This window comes from Choristoneura fumiferana, chromosome 11 (genome assembly GCF_025370935.1).
Source record: "Choristoneura fumiferana chromosome 11, NRCan_CFum_1, whole genome shotgun sequence".
Classification (NCBI taxonomy): domain Eukaryota; kingdom Metazoa; phylum Arthropoda; class Insecta; order Lepidoptera; family Tortricidae; genus Choristoneura; species Choristoneura fumiferana.
The window spans coordinates 13,669,022-13,685,687 of record NC_133482.1 but is presented as its reverse complement, the minus strand read 5'-3'; the positions used below and the strand labels follow the sequence as shown (position 1 = coordinate 13,685,687).

The window sequence follows — 16,666 nt, the reverse complement described above, 5'->3', positions numbered from 1 at the left end:
TCTCATTATTAAAGTAGCTTTCATGATTTCAATGCAGCATACACCTCGCGGCAGTCACGGCACACCTGGAAATATACGCGGCACACCCGTTGAAAACGTCTGGACTAGACAGACAAAGATTAAGAAGATGGCGGGAGGATTTGACGCGGAATAAAAACACATTTGAGATTTATTAGCGGATGGCCAAGTGGTTAGAGAACCTGACTACGAAGCTTGAGGTCCCGGGTGCGATTCCCGGCCGGGGCAGATATTTGTATGAATGCGTGTTCTCGGGTCTTGAATTTTTAATATGTAGGTAGGTATTTAAGTATGTATTTATCTATATAAGTGTGTTTATCCATTGCCTAGTATCCATATGCTTAGGATTGGGACTAGGTCAATTGTTGTCCCGTGAAAATTATTTATTTATTACTTTGTAAACAATCAATACTAAGCAAATCTAGCTATAACCAACTTAGAAAGTCAACTCATTGTCATTTCAAAGTTCCATATGTCAGAACATAAACAAACGAACCAATTTTAATCAAACACAGCTAAGAACAACAGAAATGATGCTAAACCGCGTGGAAATCTGTCCATCCGTTCGAGAGTTATGATGCCAGAGACAGACTGTCCTACGTGCGATCGGACGCACCACAAAAAGTCTATGTTTTTTTTTTCATGGAACAGGGGGAAAACGAGCAAACGGATCGCCTGATTGTAAGCGATTTTTTTATTCGACTGGATGGCAGGGGGATTGCAGATGCGTTGCCAATCTAGAGGTCTAAGATTGGATACCTCAAGTGCCAGTAATTTAACCGGCGGTCTTACTCTCCACGCCGAAACACAACAGTGCAAGCACTGCTATTTCACGGCAGGATTAGCGAGCAAGTTGGTGGTAGTAATCCGGGCGGACCTTACACAAGGTCCTACCACCTGCGATTACCGATTAATGTTGCAAACTAGCACATTCACTTTCTCTGGCTGCAGGGAACCCTAAATGCGTTAATTAAGCAGGTCATTAGGGTTAACGCTCAATTAAAATAGATATAGACTGGTGGCGCCTCAGGGGTCATTGCCACTTGTTGACAATATAGTATACAAATCGTCACTACTTTGAAAATATCTCGTATCTAAAATCAATATGCCAACAAAATTGAACCTTCATGTAATGTCTATAAAGTTCAATCAGAAAAATTGTCTATTTTGAGCTACGAGTTTTTTTAAAAGTAGTGACGAAATGTGTATCGGGTCGGCTATCAGTAAGCAACAATTTTACAATATATGGCTCTTCAAGGCAAGAGTGAATAGCGAAAATACAAACTGAGACATCAACAAAAAAACAAAAAAAAGTAACAAATTTGGAGTTGAAATAAAAAAATACAAAAAGACTCCAAAAAACCAATCATAGAGTGAATAGGCTGTTACTGAACCAGTGTGATATATCATTGGCCTCATCTGCACTTTTCTTCGGGTCAATCACGGTCAGTTTTAAACCCCCGACGCAAAAAGAGGGGTATTATAAGTTTGACCGCTACGTGTCTGTGGCACCGTAGCTCTTAAACGCGTGGACCGATTTGAATGCGGTTTTTTTTTATTTGAACGCAGGGCTTCTAGCGATGGTTCTTAGACATGTTTCATCAAAATCGATTCAGCCGTTTTTGAGATATTGAACTTTGAAATGACAAAGTCGGAGGTTTTCTAACTGTTTGTTGGTTAGGTTATGGAAAATTTTTATGTTAAATGATTTTAATTTGAAAAAAAATATGTAAGTACCTATAAAACTGATTACGTGGCTTGAGGATCATTGTGATTATAGTTTAATATCATAATAGTTAAGTATCATATAACCTAAACAACAAAAAGTTGGATAACCCCGACTTTGTCACTTCAAAGTTCAATACCTCAAAAACGGCTGAACCGATTTTGATAAAACATGTCTAAGAACCAACGCTATAAAACTTGCTTTCAAATAAAAAAACCGCATTCAAAACGGTCCACCCGTTTAAGAGCTACGGTGCCACAGACAGACAGACACACATAGCGGCCAAACTTATAACACCCCTCTATTTGCGTGTTAAAAAAGGGAGTTTTAAAAGCATCCATTATTACAGATATCATAAATATGCGAAAGTGACTGTCTATCTGTCCGTTACCCCTTCGCTTAAACCGCTGAATCGTGTTCGATGACATTATGTAGGTATGCAAATATCCTGACAAGGACATAGAATAGCTTTTAACAGACGATTTCTACGTAGACGGATTCTCGATAGCTAGTAGGCGATAATGATAAAAGGTTTATTTCGAAAATACAAAATGAGACATGGATGCACAGAAAAACCAGAAAAAGAGACCAGCACTGGGAATCGGACCCAGGTCCTCAGCAATCCGTGCTGCATGTTATAACCCCTACACCACTGCTGGACAGGAATCTAGACACGAATTTTTCCTATGCATACATATCTACCCGAGCCGGTACGGGAAAATGGGTTTAATGCACAAGTTTTACACTCTGCTTTTCACTTAGAGTGCGAGGAAATGAAATAGTAACATTGGACACAATTATTCACTTTATATGTACCATCAGCCAAATATGTGGTCTACCACCCTAAAGCTGATAATCGTTTGCATGTCATAAAACAATAATGCCAATAGACGTGTCTGACAACTTGAAAGTTCGACTTTTAAAAATTGATAGACCACTTATTTGGCTAAATAAAAATAAATACTTACTTGTACTAGTCTTATCCATATTAAACTTGTAATCGCTACTTCAAATCTGCTCTCTATTTATAAGTAGAGTCATTCACGATGACGCGCGCCGTGGTTCTTATTACAATGTCATAAGGCACTTGTCCCACCGCCGACGATGAGCGAGAAGCGAGTAGAGCGAGTAACTAGAAACGAGTGGGCGAGCAGCGAGAAGCGAGTGTAGTTTTGTCGCACGGCTGTAAGCGAGTGTTCGCGTGCGACGGGCGATTACTCGCTCCACTCGACTCGCTCGTGCGGGGCGGCCGCCAAGCTGACATCGCTGAGCGAGTATCTATAGCTCAGCGAGTTTTATAGCTCTTGTCGCTGCGACAAAAGATGTAAGAGCGAGTTCTCGCCGACAGTGTGAACAGCCAGCGATCAACTATTAATATATGTGTTTCTTTTACTCACACAGGATCTTATATCTTTTGTTCGTTTCTTGAGCGAGAAAATAGTCGATAGCCAATCGTTTCCTCGCTGGCGGTGAGACAAGTGCCTTAATGTCTAATTTTGACAAAATCACGCGTCTTCGTGGATGGCACTAGGTATAAATGTATAACACACAAAGTCCTTGGCCTTCAAAGAACATTACGTAAACTTAAGCCTTAGCAGTGCAGTTCAATGAATTATTCTTGCAATAACATATTTACACAGTTGTCAAGTTGTTAACCCGTGACATAGATTCAATGTTAATACAATACAATGAATGACTATATTAAACACAGAAGCAATACAGAAAACAAGCCCAAAGAGAAAAGATACAAGGTATACAATAAGCGGCCTTATCGCCTAATAATGATCTCTTCCAGGCAAATTTTTACAACAGAAAAGTAAGGAATGGATTTCAGCAGGTGGTGCAGTTTACAACAAATGAAAAAACCGGCCAAGTGCGATTCGGACCCGCGCACGAAGGGTTCCGTACCATTATCTATACAACATTAGACATTAGCAAAAAAAGGCAAACAAAAAAACAAGTTTGGTGTATGGGAGCCCCCCTTAAATATTGTTTTTATTTTAATTTAACTATTTATTTTTAAAATGATTACTTATACAATTTATTATTCTGTGAATATTTGAAGCGTTTACCTGTTATTAATATCAAGCAAAAAACGGCAAAACAATCACGCTTGTTGTATGCGAGCCCCCTTAAATATTTATTTTAGTCTGTTTTTAGTATTTTTTGTTAAAGCGGGCACAGTAATACATAATCTGTGAAAATTTCAAGTGTCTAACAATTACGACTCAAGAGCAGAGCCCTGTGACAGACAGACGGACAGACAGACAGACAGCGGAGTCTCAGTAATAGGGTTCCGTTGGCACCCTTTGGATACGGAACCCTAAAAATTACGAAAATACACAAAATGAAGCATACAGTCAGCGGCAGAAGTAGATGAGCAGTTGTGGTGCTGGAAATTATCTAAGCACTCTCTTATCGCCTTGCCTTGGCAGTAGAGTTGTGTGTTGATTTTGAGCACCGTAACCGCTCATCCACTTCTGCTGTTGACTGTACAATATAATCCTGATATTACAATGGAACAGGATAAAATCTCGAAATCTCAACCGTTAGGTTTAGATTAGAGTCATGAAATTTGGCACAGTTGTTTTATGTGCATCATTAATGAATTAATGAAGTCCACGATGTAATTTTTAGGGATCCCCATGAGAATTTATTTAGTAAAATCCCAGAATTTCAAGTCAACAGCTGGATTTATTCGTTTGCGTGTGCGCAGCCGTGAGTATCGTCTAAACTAGACATGCGGTAGCGTGTCAAGCCAAGTTCAAGCTAACAGAACTAGCGAGCAGCACCGTGTGTAATTTTACCGGAACCATTTGAACACTTTTGTCCCTCTCATAACTTAAAAAGTATTTCACATAAATATATCAAATTTGGCTCATATATTGAGACTTGAGAGTTACATATGTACTTCAAATTTCATACACACACCTCAAACAGTTATTTTGATATTAACGTCCAAAACTCGTCATTTTTATCAATCACTGACTCAGCTATAGATCAAAACTCTAACCCAGTTCCAGATGACCTAGAAAGTTCAAATTTGGCATCCAGATAGCCAAGTCAGACCTTAGGCTTCAATATATTATCCTAAGTTATGTGACGAAATGATATTTTAAGTAGTTACGAAATATTTTATGTTTTTATAAATAAATTTCAGGACTGACCGCATTGAACTTGGCACCCATTTAGATCTCATTTCTTTTGTTGTTGAAGTCAACAACCAAGGCATACTTTGTGACATTGTCAAAAGTTCATAATTCCCTAACGTAAAATATTATCTCTATACTTTCCTCGTTCCCGCTGTGCACAGAAGAATCGCAAATTCAGAATACCGAATGTGGCCTGTAATACCAGCCAAAAATTAAAACATAGATCGTCCTCGTCAAACTGAACAACATTAGTTCAGCGACTTTTAAAATAATGGAGTCTTTGAATTTTCCTTTTTTCATACAAATTAAATACTGCTATCAATGTACGCCATCCTAGAATTCAACTGACGTCGCCTGTGACGCTACAAACATCAAGCATTTCGCTGTACATTGCTTCTTCGAATAAACTTAAAAGTGTAATAAAAATTAAAAAACTAATTACTTTTAAAAGTCGCTGAACTAATGTTGTTCAGTTTGAGGAGTATGATCTATGTTTTAATTATTTGCTTACATTACAGGCCACACCAAGTATAAATTGAATCATCATCATGCCGGCCTATATACGTCCCACTGTTGGGCACAGGGCTCCTGTCATAATGAGAGGGCTTGGGCCGTAATTCACACGCGGGCCCAGTGCAGATTGGGAGCTTCACGACACACCATTGAAGTGCATCGCAGGTTTGCTGTACTTATGCAGGTAAATGCTGATACATTTTTATCTCATATTTAAACTGCACCCACCTCACTATTGCAATGACCCTGACAAACTATAGCTTATAAACAATGAGGTAATAGTTCCTGTCATTATTTTGTACTCAGAAGTCGCTTACCTAATCGCTTCTAATAACATTATGTCAGGAGCATTATTGTAACACCAATTATAAATATAATAAATAGACCACAACGGGTTATTAATTAACAGTGGTCGCTCGATACAATAGAGCACTTGTACTCCAATATTGTTGACACATGCTCGTTTTTAGATCTTGAATGTTTAATAAATATGTATTTATCCATACAGGGTTATTTGGTAAGTCGTCCAATTCCCGTTAAGGGGATAGGGGAGGTCATTTGCAATCATTTTTGTACTATAAAGCCCTATGCAAAAGTGAACCATTACTGAGAACGCAATTTAAATTTTTCGAAGAAAAAAAGGTGCATCTTCAAAAATTAAAAAAAAATAAGCTATATATTTTTTTTTTACTTATCTACATGATAAAATTGCTGTACTTATGCAATATTAAAAGTAGAATTATCTGTATATGTTTAAGAATGCGAGACCAAAAAGTAAAAGAAACATGTTTTGAGGGTTGCAGTCTCGCATAGGCCCCATGCGGATTAGGAACTTGACGCGCACATTTAAATTGTAATAGTAGAATTAAAACCTTTATGTTACTTAATCAGTAAACATGGTTGCTTTTATAGTCATTAAAGTTGACGACAACCACATCTAACTGATTACGTTGGTACTATGAATAAAGGAACAATAAAACTTAATAGCTTATTTATCAAAGATTTTAAATGAATCATAAAAACTTGTAAATATCTTTATTTTAGACTAGAATTTATTATGTTTTTTATTACTTTTCAGAAATCCTACTTTCATACGTCCATATATTATATGGACGACATAGGCACATATTATATTATATAGCCATAAAAGAATAAAATGACTCACATAACCAAGTTTTAATAATAATAAAACCATTTATTACGAGCAACATGGCCCGTACAATAAATACCTTACAGACTAACATACATTTTATAAACAAAAAACAAAGTATTAAAAAGTTTATAGGTAACAAAACAGCGTGATTCTGATGTGTTGCGTTTATTAATATCGAAGGATGGGAGTGTCGAGGGAGGGGGAAGAGAATAAAACTACAAAAATATGGCCTATACACTATTAAATACTTAAGCGCTGTTTCACCACGCATTGATTAATTTTATTTGATGGATACTGATGCTGTCTCCGTCTATTCGGACAAAACAAACAAAGACGGCATCACATTTATCCGTCAAATAAATGTAATCAACGAATAATGGAACAGGGGGTTAATGTGATGTTTTGAATATCTAGGGGAGGTTTGAACTGCCATTGGTTAGGTTATTATATTACCTATCTATTTCTAATTTCTTTACTAAATACTTCATTCAATGCTGTGATTTTTTGCAATTAATTGGAAAAAAAATGTTATTACACTAAGTGCATTTTATTATTACTAAACTAGGTCACATGCCACTAAGTAAGTTGTTTATTACTAGACCCCGCTATCAATTCAATTTTTGGGATAATATGGCCCCATCGATCCATGCGATGATTGGAGGTGCAATTTGGTAGCTGTCCAGTCTTAGGGATGGGTTAGAAATACTTTAAAATACTAACTAAATGTCGATAATTTTTCTTTACCGTAATGACAGTCTAAGACTTTAATTAAACATTTATTTTGTAAAACAGGAATAATTACAAAATAAATATGTATTAAAAACTTTAATTGAAAAAAAAAATAACTTCAATTAAACCCAATATATCTTAGCTCTTTACATTTTTAGAAATATGTCTCGTAATATATTACAATTTTTTTAAAAATATAGTAATCACTTTTTTTTTAAATATATTACTATTTTTTTTATTGTGAGAAATTAAGCGTTTTTTTGTTTTTATAGTTTTTTTTTAAATGGATTAAATTATAACATTTAAAAAATTATAAAAATCATATTTCTAGTTTCTACTTAGGAATCAATTATGCCGAATATTCCGTTCGGTAAAAGTTTTACCGAATATTCGGCTGAATATTCGTATTTGGTGAAACCCATGTTCGGCCCATCTCTACTGAGAGTACTACTGTGTTTACGTGTTAATTGATATTAACTTACTTCTGCATCTGACTGCACTTCATTAGCCAGCTGCACAGGTCCCGTAACAGCTTCCGCCGGTGACTCTGTACTCCCATCCACTGAATCTTGTCCGTCACCAAGTGACCCGTCAGGATCCTCCTCGCACTGGTGCTCATTTTGTACCACCACTCCGTTGCCACCATCAAGTACTGAGACGCTGCATTTTAGTATTTTTACAACGTCAATGTCATGGATATCGCTGACTTTGAGACGCACTGTAATTTTGTAGGTGTTATCTTCATTCTAAAACAAATTACAAGTTTTTGTGTACTCAAACATGCATAACATAGCATATATGCAACCGCAACTGTCCTTTTTTCCCAGGACATGTGCCTTTTGGGGTGTCCAGGTAGTCCTACATAAATTTTAAGCCCTGGCTTTTTGCCTCCGGTCTGCTGTGTGATGGATCCATCACGGGCCCCCCCCCTCCAATGTAATGTGTACCTAGGAATTTCCTAATAAGAACCCTACTTTCTTCTTTCTTTTTGAATACCTACGGTGTAACCAAAGGTTAAAGGTAAGGTCACATATTTTGAAATTTGACAACACTAATATTATTATTTCTTCTACTTATTTGTTATTATTATTGCGAATATTATCTAATATATAAAATTCTCAAGTCAAAAATGTTTGTGACCAAACTCCTTCAAAACGGCTTGACCGATTTTTATGATTATTCGATATTATTTGGTAGGTCTGAGAATAGAATGTACACTATTTTTCATACTTCTACGCGGACGGAGTCGCGGGCAACAGCTAGTCTTATTATGTGTTATAAAATAATATTATTATTGTGAAACAAAGTGTGAAATATCTTTTTTATTCACTGATGTTGTAGAAAATAATATTTTCCCAATTTATAAACTTGATTTAATTTAATTTAGCCAGTATCCATAATTTGGTATAAAATATTACTTATTTACTGATTAGAAATATTTTTTTAATCAAACTTGTATGTGATTCTATTGTAAAATTTGCAAACACAATTAATGTAATCATCAATTCATCATCAGTTTATAATTAAGGCATAAATTAATTGCTCAGTTAATTTACGCACGCTTTCAAGGATGTTTACAAAACATTTATTGATAAAAGGTCAGACGATAGCAAGTGAAGACAATCCAGTAGAACTAATAATATTTCTAAGTTAATTAAACATATACATATAGTTAATACTCACGGTCTTTTGCGCGTCTACGAACACCCCTTCCTCATAAATATACGATTTATCCGGTTGATTGTTTAGTGATTCTATGAATCTATTTAAAAATTCTTGTTTTTTCTCAACAGTTAGTTCTCCTAAACAGGTGTTTAGGAAAATACACTGAATAAAAAAAATCGCACAATAAGCGCGACGCATGATGCAAGCTCAATTAACAACCATTACGGTTCACACGAGCGCTGAATGCGAAATGCGTGATTCACAGTATCACAACAAAGTTATAATATAATAACGTGTAGGTAGTTCAGTTGTTGACATCACTGCCTGCATTGAACCAACATTGAACTCAGTAAAGATAAATAAATACCTACAAAAAAGTGAAATCTTGACATTTGAAAAGTTTGACATCTTTGACAAGACCAAACGGAAGTGTCGTGTCGGACTTCGTGTCGTATCGTCTCTCTCGCTCTCGTATTAAATAGTATAAATGTCAGAGGGACCGCACGACACGAACTTCGAGTTTCGAGTTTCGTAGTAGCCCTGCTGACACAAAGACTGACAGATGAAGTGACTGACAGTGAAAGTAGTCTAATTTACAATTCCCCTAAAAAGACAAAGAAACATAAGTGAATACAGTGTCACAAGAAAAATTTCAAAGTAATGCAATGACTCTTAGACTATACTACAAGTGATTGACAGTGATTTTTTATTGAACATCACATATAATAAGCTTTAATGAATAACACTGGGAATACGAGGGTGGTTAGATAAGTCAGAAAGAAGAAAGGAAACACCGGCACTTCCACCTAGATTAAGGATAAATAAAAAAAAGATTTATTATTTTCTTCTTTTCAGTTTTTTCGGTGGTTTAATTTTTTGTCAGAAAGATTTTATTTTATAGTTTTTTTACACCGCTCGGGTATTTTTTTTTTTCAAATTTATATAGTACCAACTTCAAGTATATCCTATCCAATAAAAAAAGCATTATCAAAATCGGACTACTCTATAATAAGTTATACTTGGTTATGCATTACAATCAGAAGGCCTACTCCGAAACTCGAAACTCGAAGTTCGTATCGTGCCGTCCTTCTCGCTCTCGTATTAAATAGTATAAGTGTCAAAAGGGACCGCACGACACAAACTTCGAGTTTTGAGTTCACTGACCACTTGGCTTCCTTGGTGACAGCACGTGTTTTGTGTGACCTGCGAAATTTTGTGGCCTAGTGCGATCGTTCTCGTGTTTTTGTTGTGATACCCAGCGGTTTCGGCGACCAGTAAGTGTTCTAACCAACCTACGTACGCTGATAATCTTGCAATGTCGTATAATATCCCTCCAAAACCTCCAGATATAACCTCTGTTCGGGAACCGGTGCCCGGCGGCCCCCCCGACGGATTTGTCGCAAGACAATCAATCGGGGATGTCGATGGATGCCGAGGTTTCCATTCTTAGGGCAAAAAGGAAAGTTACGGCGCAGGGTGAATCCGAACCACCAACCAAGTTGGGGAGCAGGGCTCCTTCCGACTCCATTGCTCACCTCTTTGAACATCCGGACTTAAAAGGTGGACGAAAATACACCACAAATGACGGAGGTCCATTTCTAGTACACATTTCCAAAACCGAAACTGAACCATCCTCTGGTACTACTTTGAACCCCATAAAATTTGGCCAAGTTATGGTAAATGCACGTGTCCAAAGTATTTCTCGAGATGGCATTAAAAAGGTAGGGCGAAATCGGGTCAGTGTAGAATTCAATTCTGCAGAAGCCGCAAATGCCTTTTTGTTGAACCCACTGCTGCTTTCAAATAAATTCGAGGCCTCTATCCCGACGTTTAACATCACCCGTATGGGTATTGTGAGAGGAGTACCAACGGATCTTGCTCTGGTCGATTTTGTCAAGGATGTAGAATTGCCTCCTGGCTGCGGGGAAATCCTTAAAGCCAGAAGGCTTAACCGTAAAATTTACAAAACAGACGGCGTGGAATGGGTCCTACGGGAACAGTAGTGATGACATTCAGCGGACAAGTACTGCCTAGTAGGATATTCTGTTGCTACACATCCCTGGTCGTAGAGAAATATCTTTTGCCAACTATTCAGTGCCACAACTGTTGTAAATTCGGGCACATTGCAGACCAATGCCGTTCAAAGCCCAAATGCTTCAGATGCGCTCAAGAACACACGGGCAAAACCTGCGATGTCAGCGAAGACCTGGCGCTTTGCATGTTCTGTTCGGGAAGGCACTTCGCCACCAGTAAAACGTGCCCAGAACACACCCGCCAAAAGGCCATAAAAGACACCATGTCCGAAGAAAATATTTCCTACTCCCAGGCGTGCGAAAGATTCCCCCCAGTCAAGAGGTCCTACGCAGACGCAGCCCAAAGCCCCCCTCATTCCCAACCTAATCCTCCCATATCACAATCCCAATCCACTGCCATCCCCCCCCATTCCCAAAGTCCCACATACAGCTACAGAAAAACTGTAATAATTCCAAGATCCCCCCGTCGCCCCCTAGCCCAGGGTTATGACCGCGCCGCTCACAATGCCGTAATTGGAGATCGGGACCCCCCTCCACCGAGGAATGGTGCCGCCCTCCGGTTCCCTAGCTCCCCGCCCACTCCATCCCAACAAAATCCCCCCAACGACAACTTCCTGGATGTACTGCTGTCCCTGCTGATCAATATGTTCAGCAAAATGGATGATTTCCCACTACCGCCCAACGTCGCCAACAAACTTTCCCAACTCCTGCAAGTGGTAAACATTCCATCTTATACAGTGGAATAGTCATAGTCTCCGCCCCAAGAAGCATGAAATTTTGCAAATGGTTTCCGCGTACAACCCGTCCGTCTTTGCCATCTCGGAGACCTGGTTGGTCCCAGGAGCCCGGTTTCGGGTGCCTGGGTTCGCCTGTATCCGGCATGACAGAGATGACGGTTACGGAGGAGCCGCTCTACTCATAAAATCTTCAGTTTCGTATACTCGCTTAAATCTTCCACCTTTTCCTAGCAGCATAAACGCTGTCGCCGCCAAAATCATGAATTTCACTGTCCTTTCTATCTATATATCTGATCCTCACTCTATCCACATTTCTGACCTTGAGCGCATATTTTCCGCCCTCCCTGGCCCGTTCCTCATTCTAGGCGATTTTAATTGCCACCATCTCATGTGGGGAAGCGCAGACTACGACGCTTTAGCCTGCGATCTCGTAGACCTTATGGAGGACTCAAACATCTGTCTTCTCAACGACGGTTCCCCTACACGCAGAACGGCTCCCGGTCAGAATCCTAGTGCCGTTGACCTCTCCCTCTGCTCTCCTAATTTCAGCTCCCTTCTCTCGTGGTCCGTACTCCAAGATTCCCACGGCAGTGACCACCTTCCCATCCTAATATCATTCCCTTCTTCCTTTTCTCAACCCAGCTTGTCCCCTCTAAATTCCCATAGGTACCACCTACCTAAGGCAAATTGGGACCAATTCGCAATGGACATTGACGCAGCCATCAGTGAGTTGCCCACTGTCTCAGTAGAAAACGCGCCCATATGCCATGATAAATTTATCGATTCCCTTATAGCCTCAGCTGATTTAAATATTCCGACAAGAAAACGGTACAAATCTGATAGGTCCTCCCCCCCTTGGTGGGACTCCGAGTGCACGGACATGATCCGCCAAAGGAAGGAGGCTGAGAAACTTTACTGCGAAAACATGTCGATAGATAACTTTCTCGCGTATAAAAAGATTGCGGCCTTGGCAAAACGTACTTTTAAAAAAAAAAGAGGCATGGGTGGATTAATTTCTGCCAAAGCATCTCTCCCCGTACCCCGGCTTCCGTCCTATGGAAAGCAATAAAGCGCTTCCGAGGTTCATTCACAGCCCGTGATTTTCCCAGTAATGACTCCTCAGTTTGGCTCCCTCCTTTTATTAATATGTTATCGCCCCCTACCGTTCCCCACTTAAACTCAGTTCCCTCCCCGTATCCCGCCAATTGTTCCGCCAACAATTTCGACCAACCGTTTTCCTGGTTAGAACTCCTTTCTTCTTTGGATCACCTCAAAAACTCCGCTCCTGGTCCAGATAATATACCATACGCCTTTCTGGCGAAGTCAGGGAACATAACGAAAAGATATTTTTTAGACCTTATAAACCTCTTTTTTCATCTTGGTTTTGTTCCAGAAGCCTGGAAAAAGCAAGTAGTTATTCCCTTACCTAAGCCAGGAAAAGACCCCCTTCTACCCTCTTCCCATCGTCCCATTGCATTGTCATCCTGCCTACTCAAAATACTAGAACACATGATCAAGAAACGGCTTGAGTGGTTCGTTGAATCCAAAAAAATTCTGGCCAGAAGCCAATTTGGTTTTCGGAGGGGAATGGGCACCATGGACAGTCTCTCTATTTTGACCACTGACATCAGGATCACCCTATCGAGGAACGAGTTCCTTATTGGTGTGTTCCTGGACATAACATCTGCGTATGATAATGTTATTCTCTCCTTACTCAGAGATAAATTATCTAAGCTGAGTCTGCCGCAGAGATTAACACATTTTATATGTAATTTCCTTATGGAACGATCCATAGAAGTGAGACATGGTGGTTCCCATTCCGCTCCGAGACTAATTTGGCAAGGCCTTCCTCAAGGATCCGTACTAAGCCCTTTACTCTATAGCTTGTACACTCACGATTTAGAAGAGGCTGTATCCCCGTTTTGCAATATTTTACAATATGCCGATGACATTGCCCTGTATTCCTCCTCCCACTCCGTCGAAATAGCCACATCCAACCTGAACCAAGCCCTATTTTATCTGGGAGAATGGCTTGCTGTTCATGGTCTTTCCCTCTCAGTATCTAAATGTACTGTGGTTCCCTTCACCAGAAAAAGATCTTTTCCCCCTGTAGAAGTAGCTTTTAATAACCAGCTGATACCTGTCGAAAAGCAAGTAAAATTTTTAGGCGTTATCCTTGACTCCCGTCTTTCTATGTCCTCACATATTGATTACGTAGCTTTAAAGTGCCAGTCAAGTATAAATATTTTACGTTGCCTTTCGGGTGTGTGGTGGGGTGCCCACCCCTATGCGCAAAAACTGCTGTACAATGCCATAGTTCGCAGCGTCATTGACTATGGTTCTTTCACTTTAGAACCTTGTAGTAAAGTGGCTCTCGGTAAACTGGATAAAATCCAATACCAGGCCTTAAGGGTTATTTTAGGCGCCATGAAATCTTCTCCGACCAACGCTCTCCAAGTAGAAGCATCTGATCCCCCCTTTCCCTCCGACGTCAATATTTAGCTGATCGGTTCTTTCTTAGACTGTCCCTCCTTAATGATCACCCCCTCCTTCCAAAACTCCAGGAACTTTCACACTTAATTACTGACAGCGGATTTTGGTTCAATAAAACCCCCCCCTGCCTCATAAACAGCTTCCGTAAATTCACTAACCTCCCAGACCCCACCTTCACATGCCCCCTACTCCCCCTTTTTTGTCATAGTTACGATAGTTTAATTTTCCAACCCAACATAATCCTCAACTTCGGAATAGCAAAAAACCAACCTGGGGCCAACAATGCCTTCCTCCATAATATCAACAACTCCTGGCGTGACTGGTCGTTGTTATTTACGGACTCCTCTAGACTCATAGTTTGCGGCGCAGTGGGTTCGGCAGTCTGGATTCCGAAGGACTCCGTTATCTTGAGCTTTAAATGCCCACCCCTCACATCAGTTTTCACTGGAGAACTGGTTGCTATCTTAGAAGCCATTAGGTATGTTGATTCGCACGAGATCAGTAAAGCCATAATTTTTTCCGACTCACTTAGCGGCTTGCAAGCCATCAAAGCCAATCCTTTCTCTTCCAAAATTTGTTACCCTCTAGTCTCACTTATCAGGCAAACCCTATTTGAATGTCATACCCGTAATCTCGAGATCTCTTTGGCCTGGATCCCGGGTCATTCCGGAATCCAGGGCAATGAAATTGCTGATGCCCTGGCTAAGGAGGCCATAGAGACTGGCAGCTTGGATCACCCTCACTGCTATTTCTATGACCTCCTCTCATCTGCCAAATCAGACCTCGACTCTAGCTGGCTCCGACAGTATGAGCGCTCCATTCTGGTCAAGGGACGTCATTACGGGGACATTCAACCCAGCATCCCCCCCAAGCCATGGTTCTTTCGGTTTCGGCATGCTAACAAACAGACCACCTCAGTCATTTGTAGACTGCGTATTGGTCATACCTGCACTCCCTCTCGCCTGTACAGGTGGGGGATTGTCCAATCCCCCCTCTGTTCATGCGGCTTGGAGGAGGGTACTGCAGACCACATATTTTTAAACTGTCCAATGAGATCGGTCTCACTTTATAACATTCTCCCCCCCGGTATCCCCAAACCCACAAACCTCAAATCCCTTCTTCTCCTTGCCTCCTCTAACAAAAAAATCCTGACCTTAATGATTAAATACATCACAAAAGAAAAAATTAAACTTTAGACGCTTTTTTTTCCGCTTTTGTCTCTCCCTTGGATCTAACCTGTATTGTCTTTATGTTTTGCATTGTCTTAATGTTTGTACCGTCTTAATGTTTTGTATCGTCTCAATGTCTGTGTATGTCTATTTTAGGTACGCAACAAGCACTTCACGGCAACCAACGTTTGGAAACTGTTTTCTAAAAACTGGTCAAACACGATTTACACTTGTGCTGCTGTCAGTTGTCATTGGCAGTAGTGGTTGCTAACCTAAAGCGACCGGTTGCCAAAAACAAAGAAGTTGAAGTTGAAGTTGAGTTTTGGGTTTCGTAGTAGCCCTGCAGTGACTGATCAATCAATCATCCCCCGTTTTCCTACCTTTAGGGTAGGTTTTTTTTCCAAATTTATACATATGGGACCACTCTCAGGGTATACGCTTTTCAATAAAAAAAAGAATTATCAAAATTGGAGTACTCCTTTTTCTCAATTTTTATTTTTCTACATAATCTCCTTTTAATTCCGTACATTTCGTACAACGATATTCCAGCTTTTTCAACACATACAAAAATATTTTTTTGTCGAATTCAAAACAATATGCTCCAGACCCTATACCACGAAACTCGAACTTCGTATGTTGCCGTCCCACCGCCGATTATGTCATTTAATACGCGAGTGAAAGGGACGGTGCGTTACGAACTTCGATTTGCGAGTTTCGTAGTAGCCCCTCAGTTTTTTATGACTTTTTCATTTGATGAAAATCTTTCTACATAGGATTTTTTTTATCAAATGACAAACGAGCATGCGGGTCACCTAATGGTAAGCGATCACCGCCACCCATGGACACCTACAGCGTAAATGGGACGCACCCGTTGCCGGCCTAAAGGGGAGGGGGATTGAGGAGGGGAAGGGGAGGGGAGTAGGGGGGGGGGGTTCGGCTTCAGAATCTCCCACTCACCTTACGAAACACAGTAGCAAAACTACTAATTATTAGGTATTCTGTGGTACTAACCCGGTCGAGCCGGCCCATTCATACTGCAGCCAGCAAGTGGTTACAGTAAGGCTCTACCACATATGATAATGCATGGATAATGCAGTATGGGCTCAAATTCCTTAGCTTTTCTGGATTACTGAAAAAATCATAATGTCTGACTTTTTTCGGTTGTGTTCGGGGAGTCGCTATCAGCACTAAAAACCAAAATACTACCAAAGCTGTTCGATAAACTAATCGCGATTATTCACAATGAACTATTCAGCGGTATAAACCTCTATGATCACT

The 16,666-nt window shown here is 40.0% G+C and overlaps 1 protein-coding gene across 1 annotated transcript in view; it reads right to left on the bottom strand.

The window, feature by feature from the left end:
• Positions 1-9,257, bottom strand: part of LOC141432845 (uncharacterized) — a 32,014-nt gene extending 22,757 nt beyond the window's left edge. The window contains exons 1-2 of the mRNA XM_074094641.1: positions 8,975-9,257; positions 7,774-8,037 (exon numbers count right to left, since the gene is read on the bottom strand). Of these exons, the coding sequence (XP_073950742.1) occupies positions 7,774-8,037; positions 8,975-9,154 (444 nt within the window). The 5' untranslated portion in view covers positions 9,155-9,257. The remainder of the gene's footprint in view (positions 1-7,773; positions 8,038-8,974) is intronic.
• Positions 9,258-16,666: the final 7,409 nt, after the last annotated feature.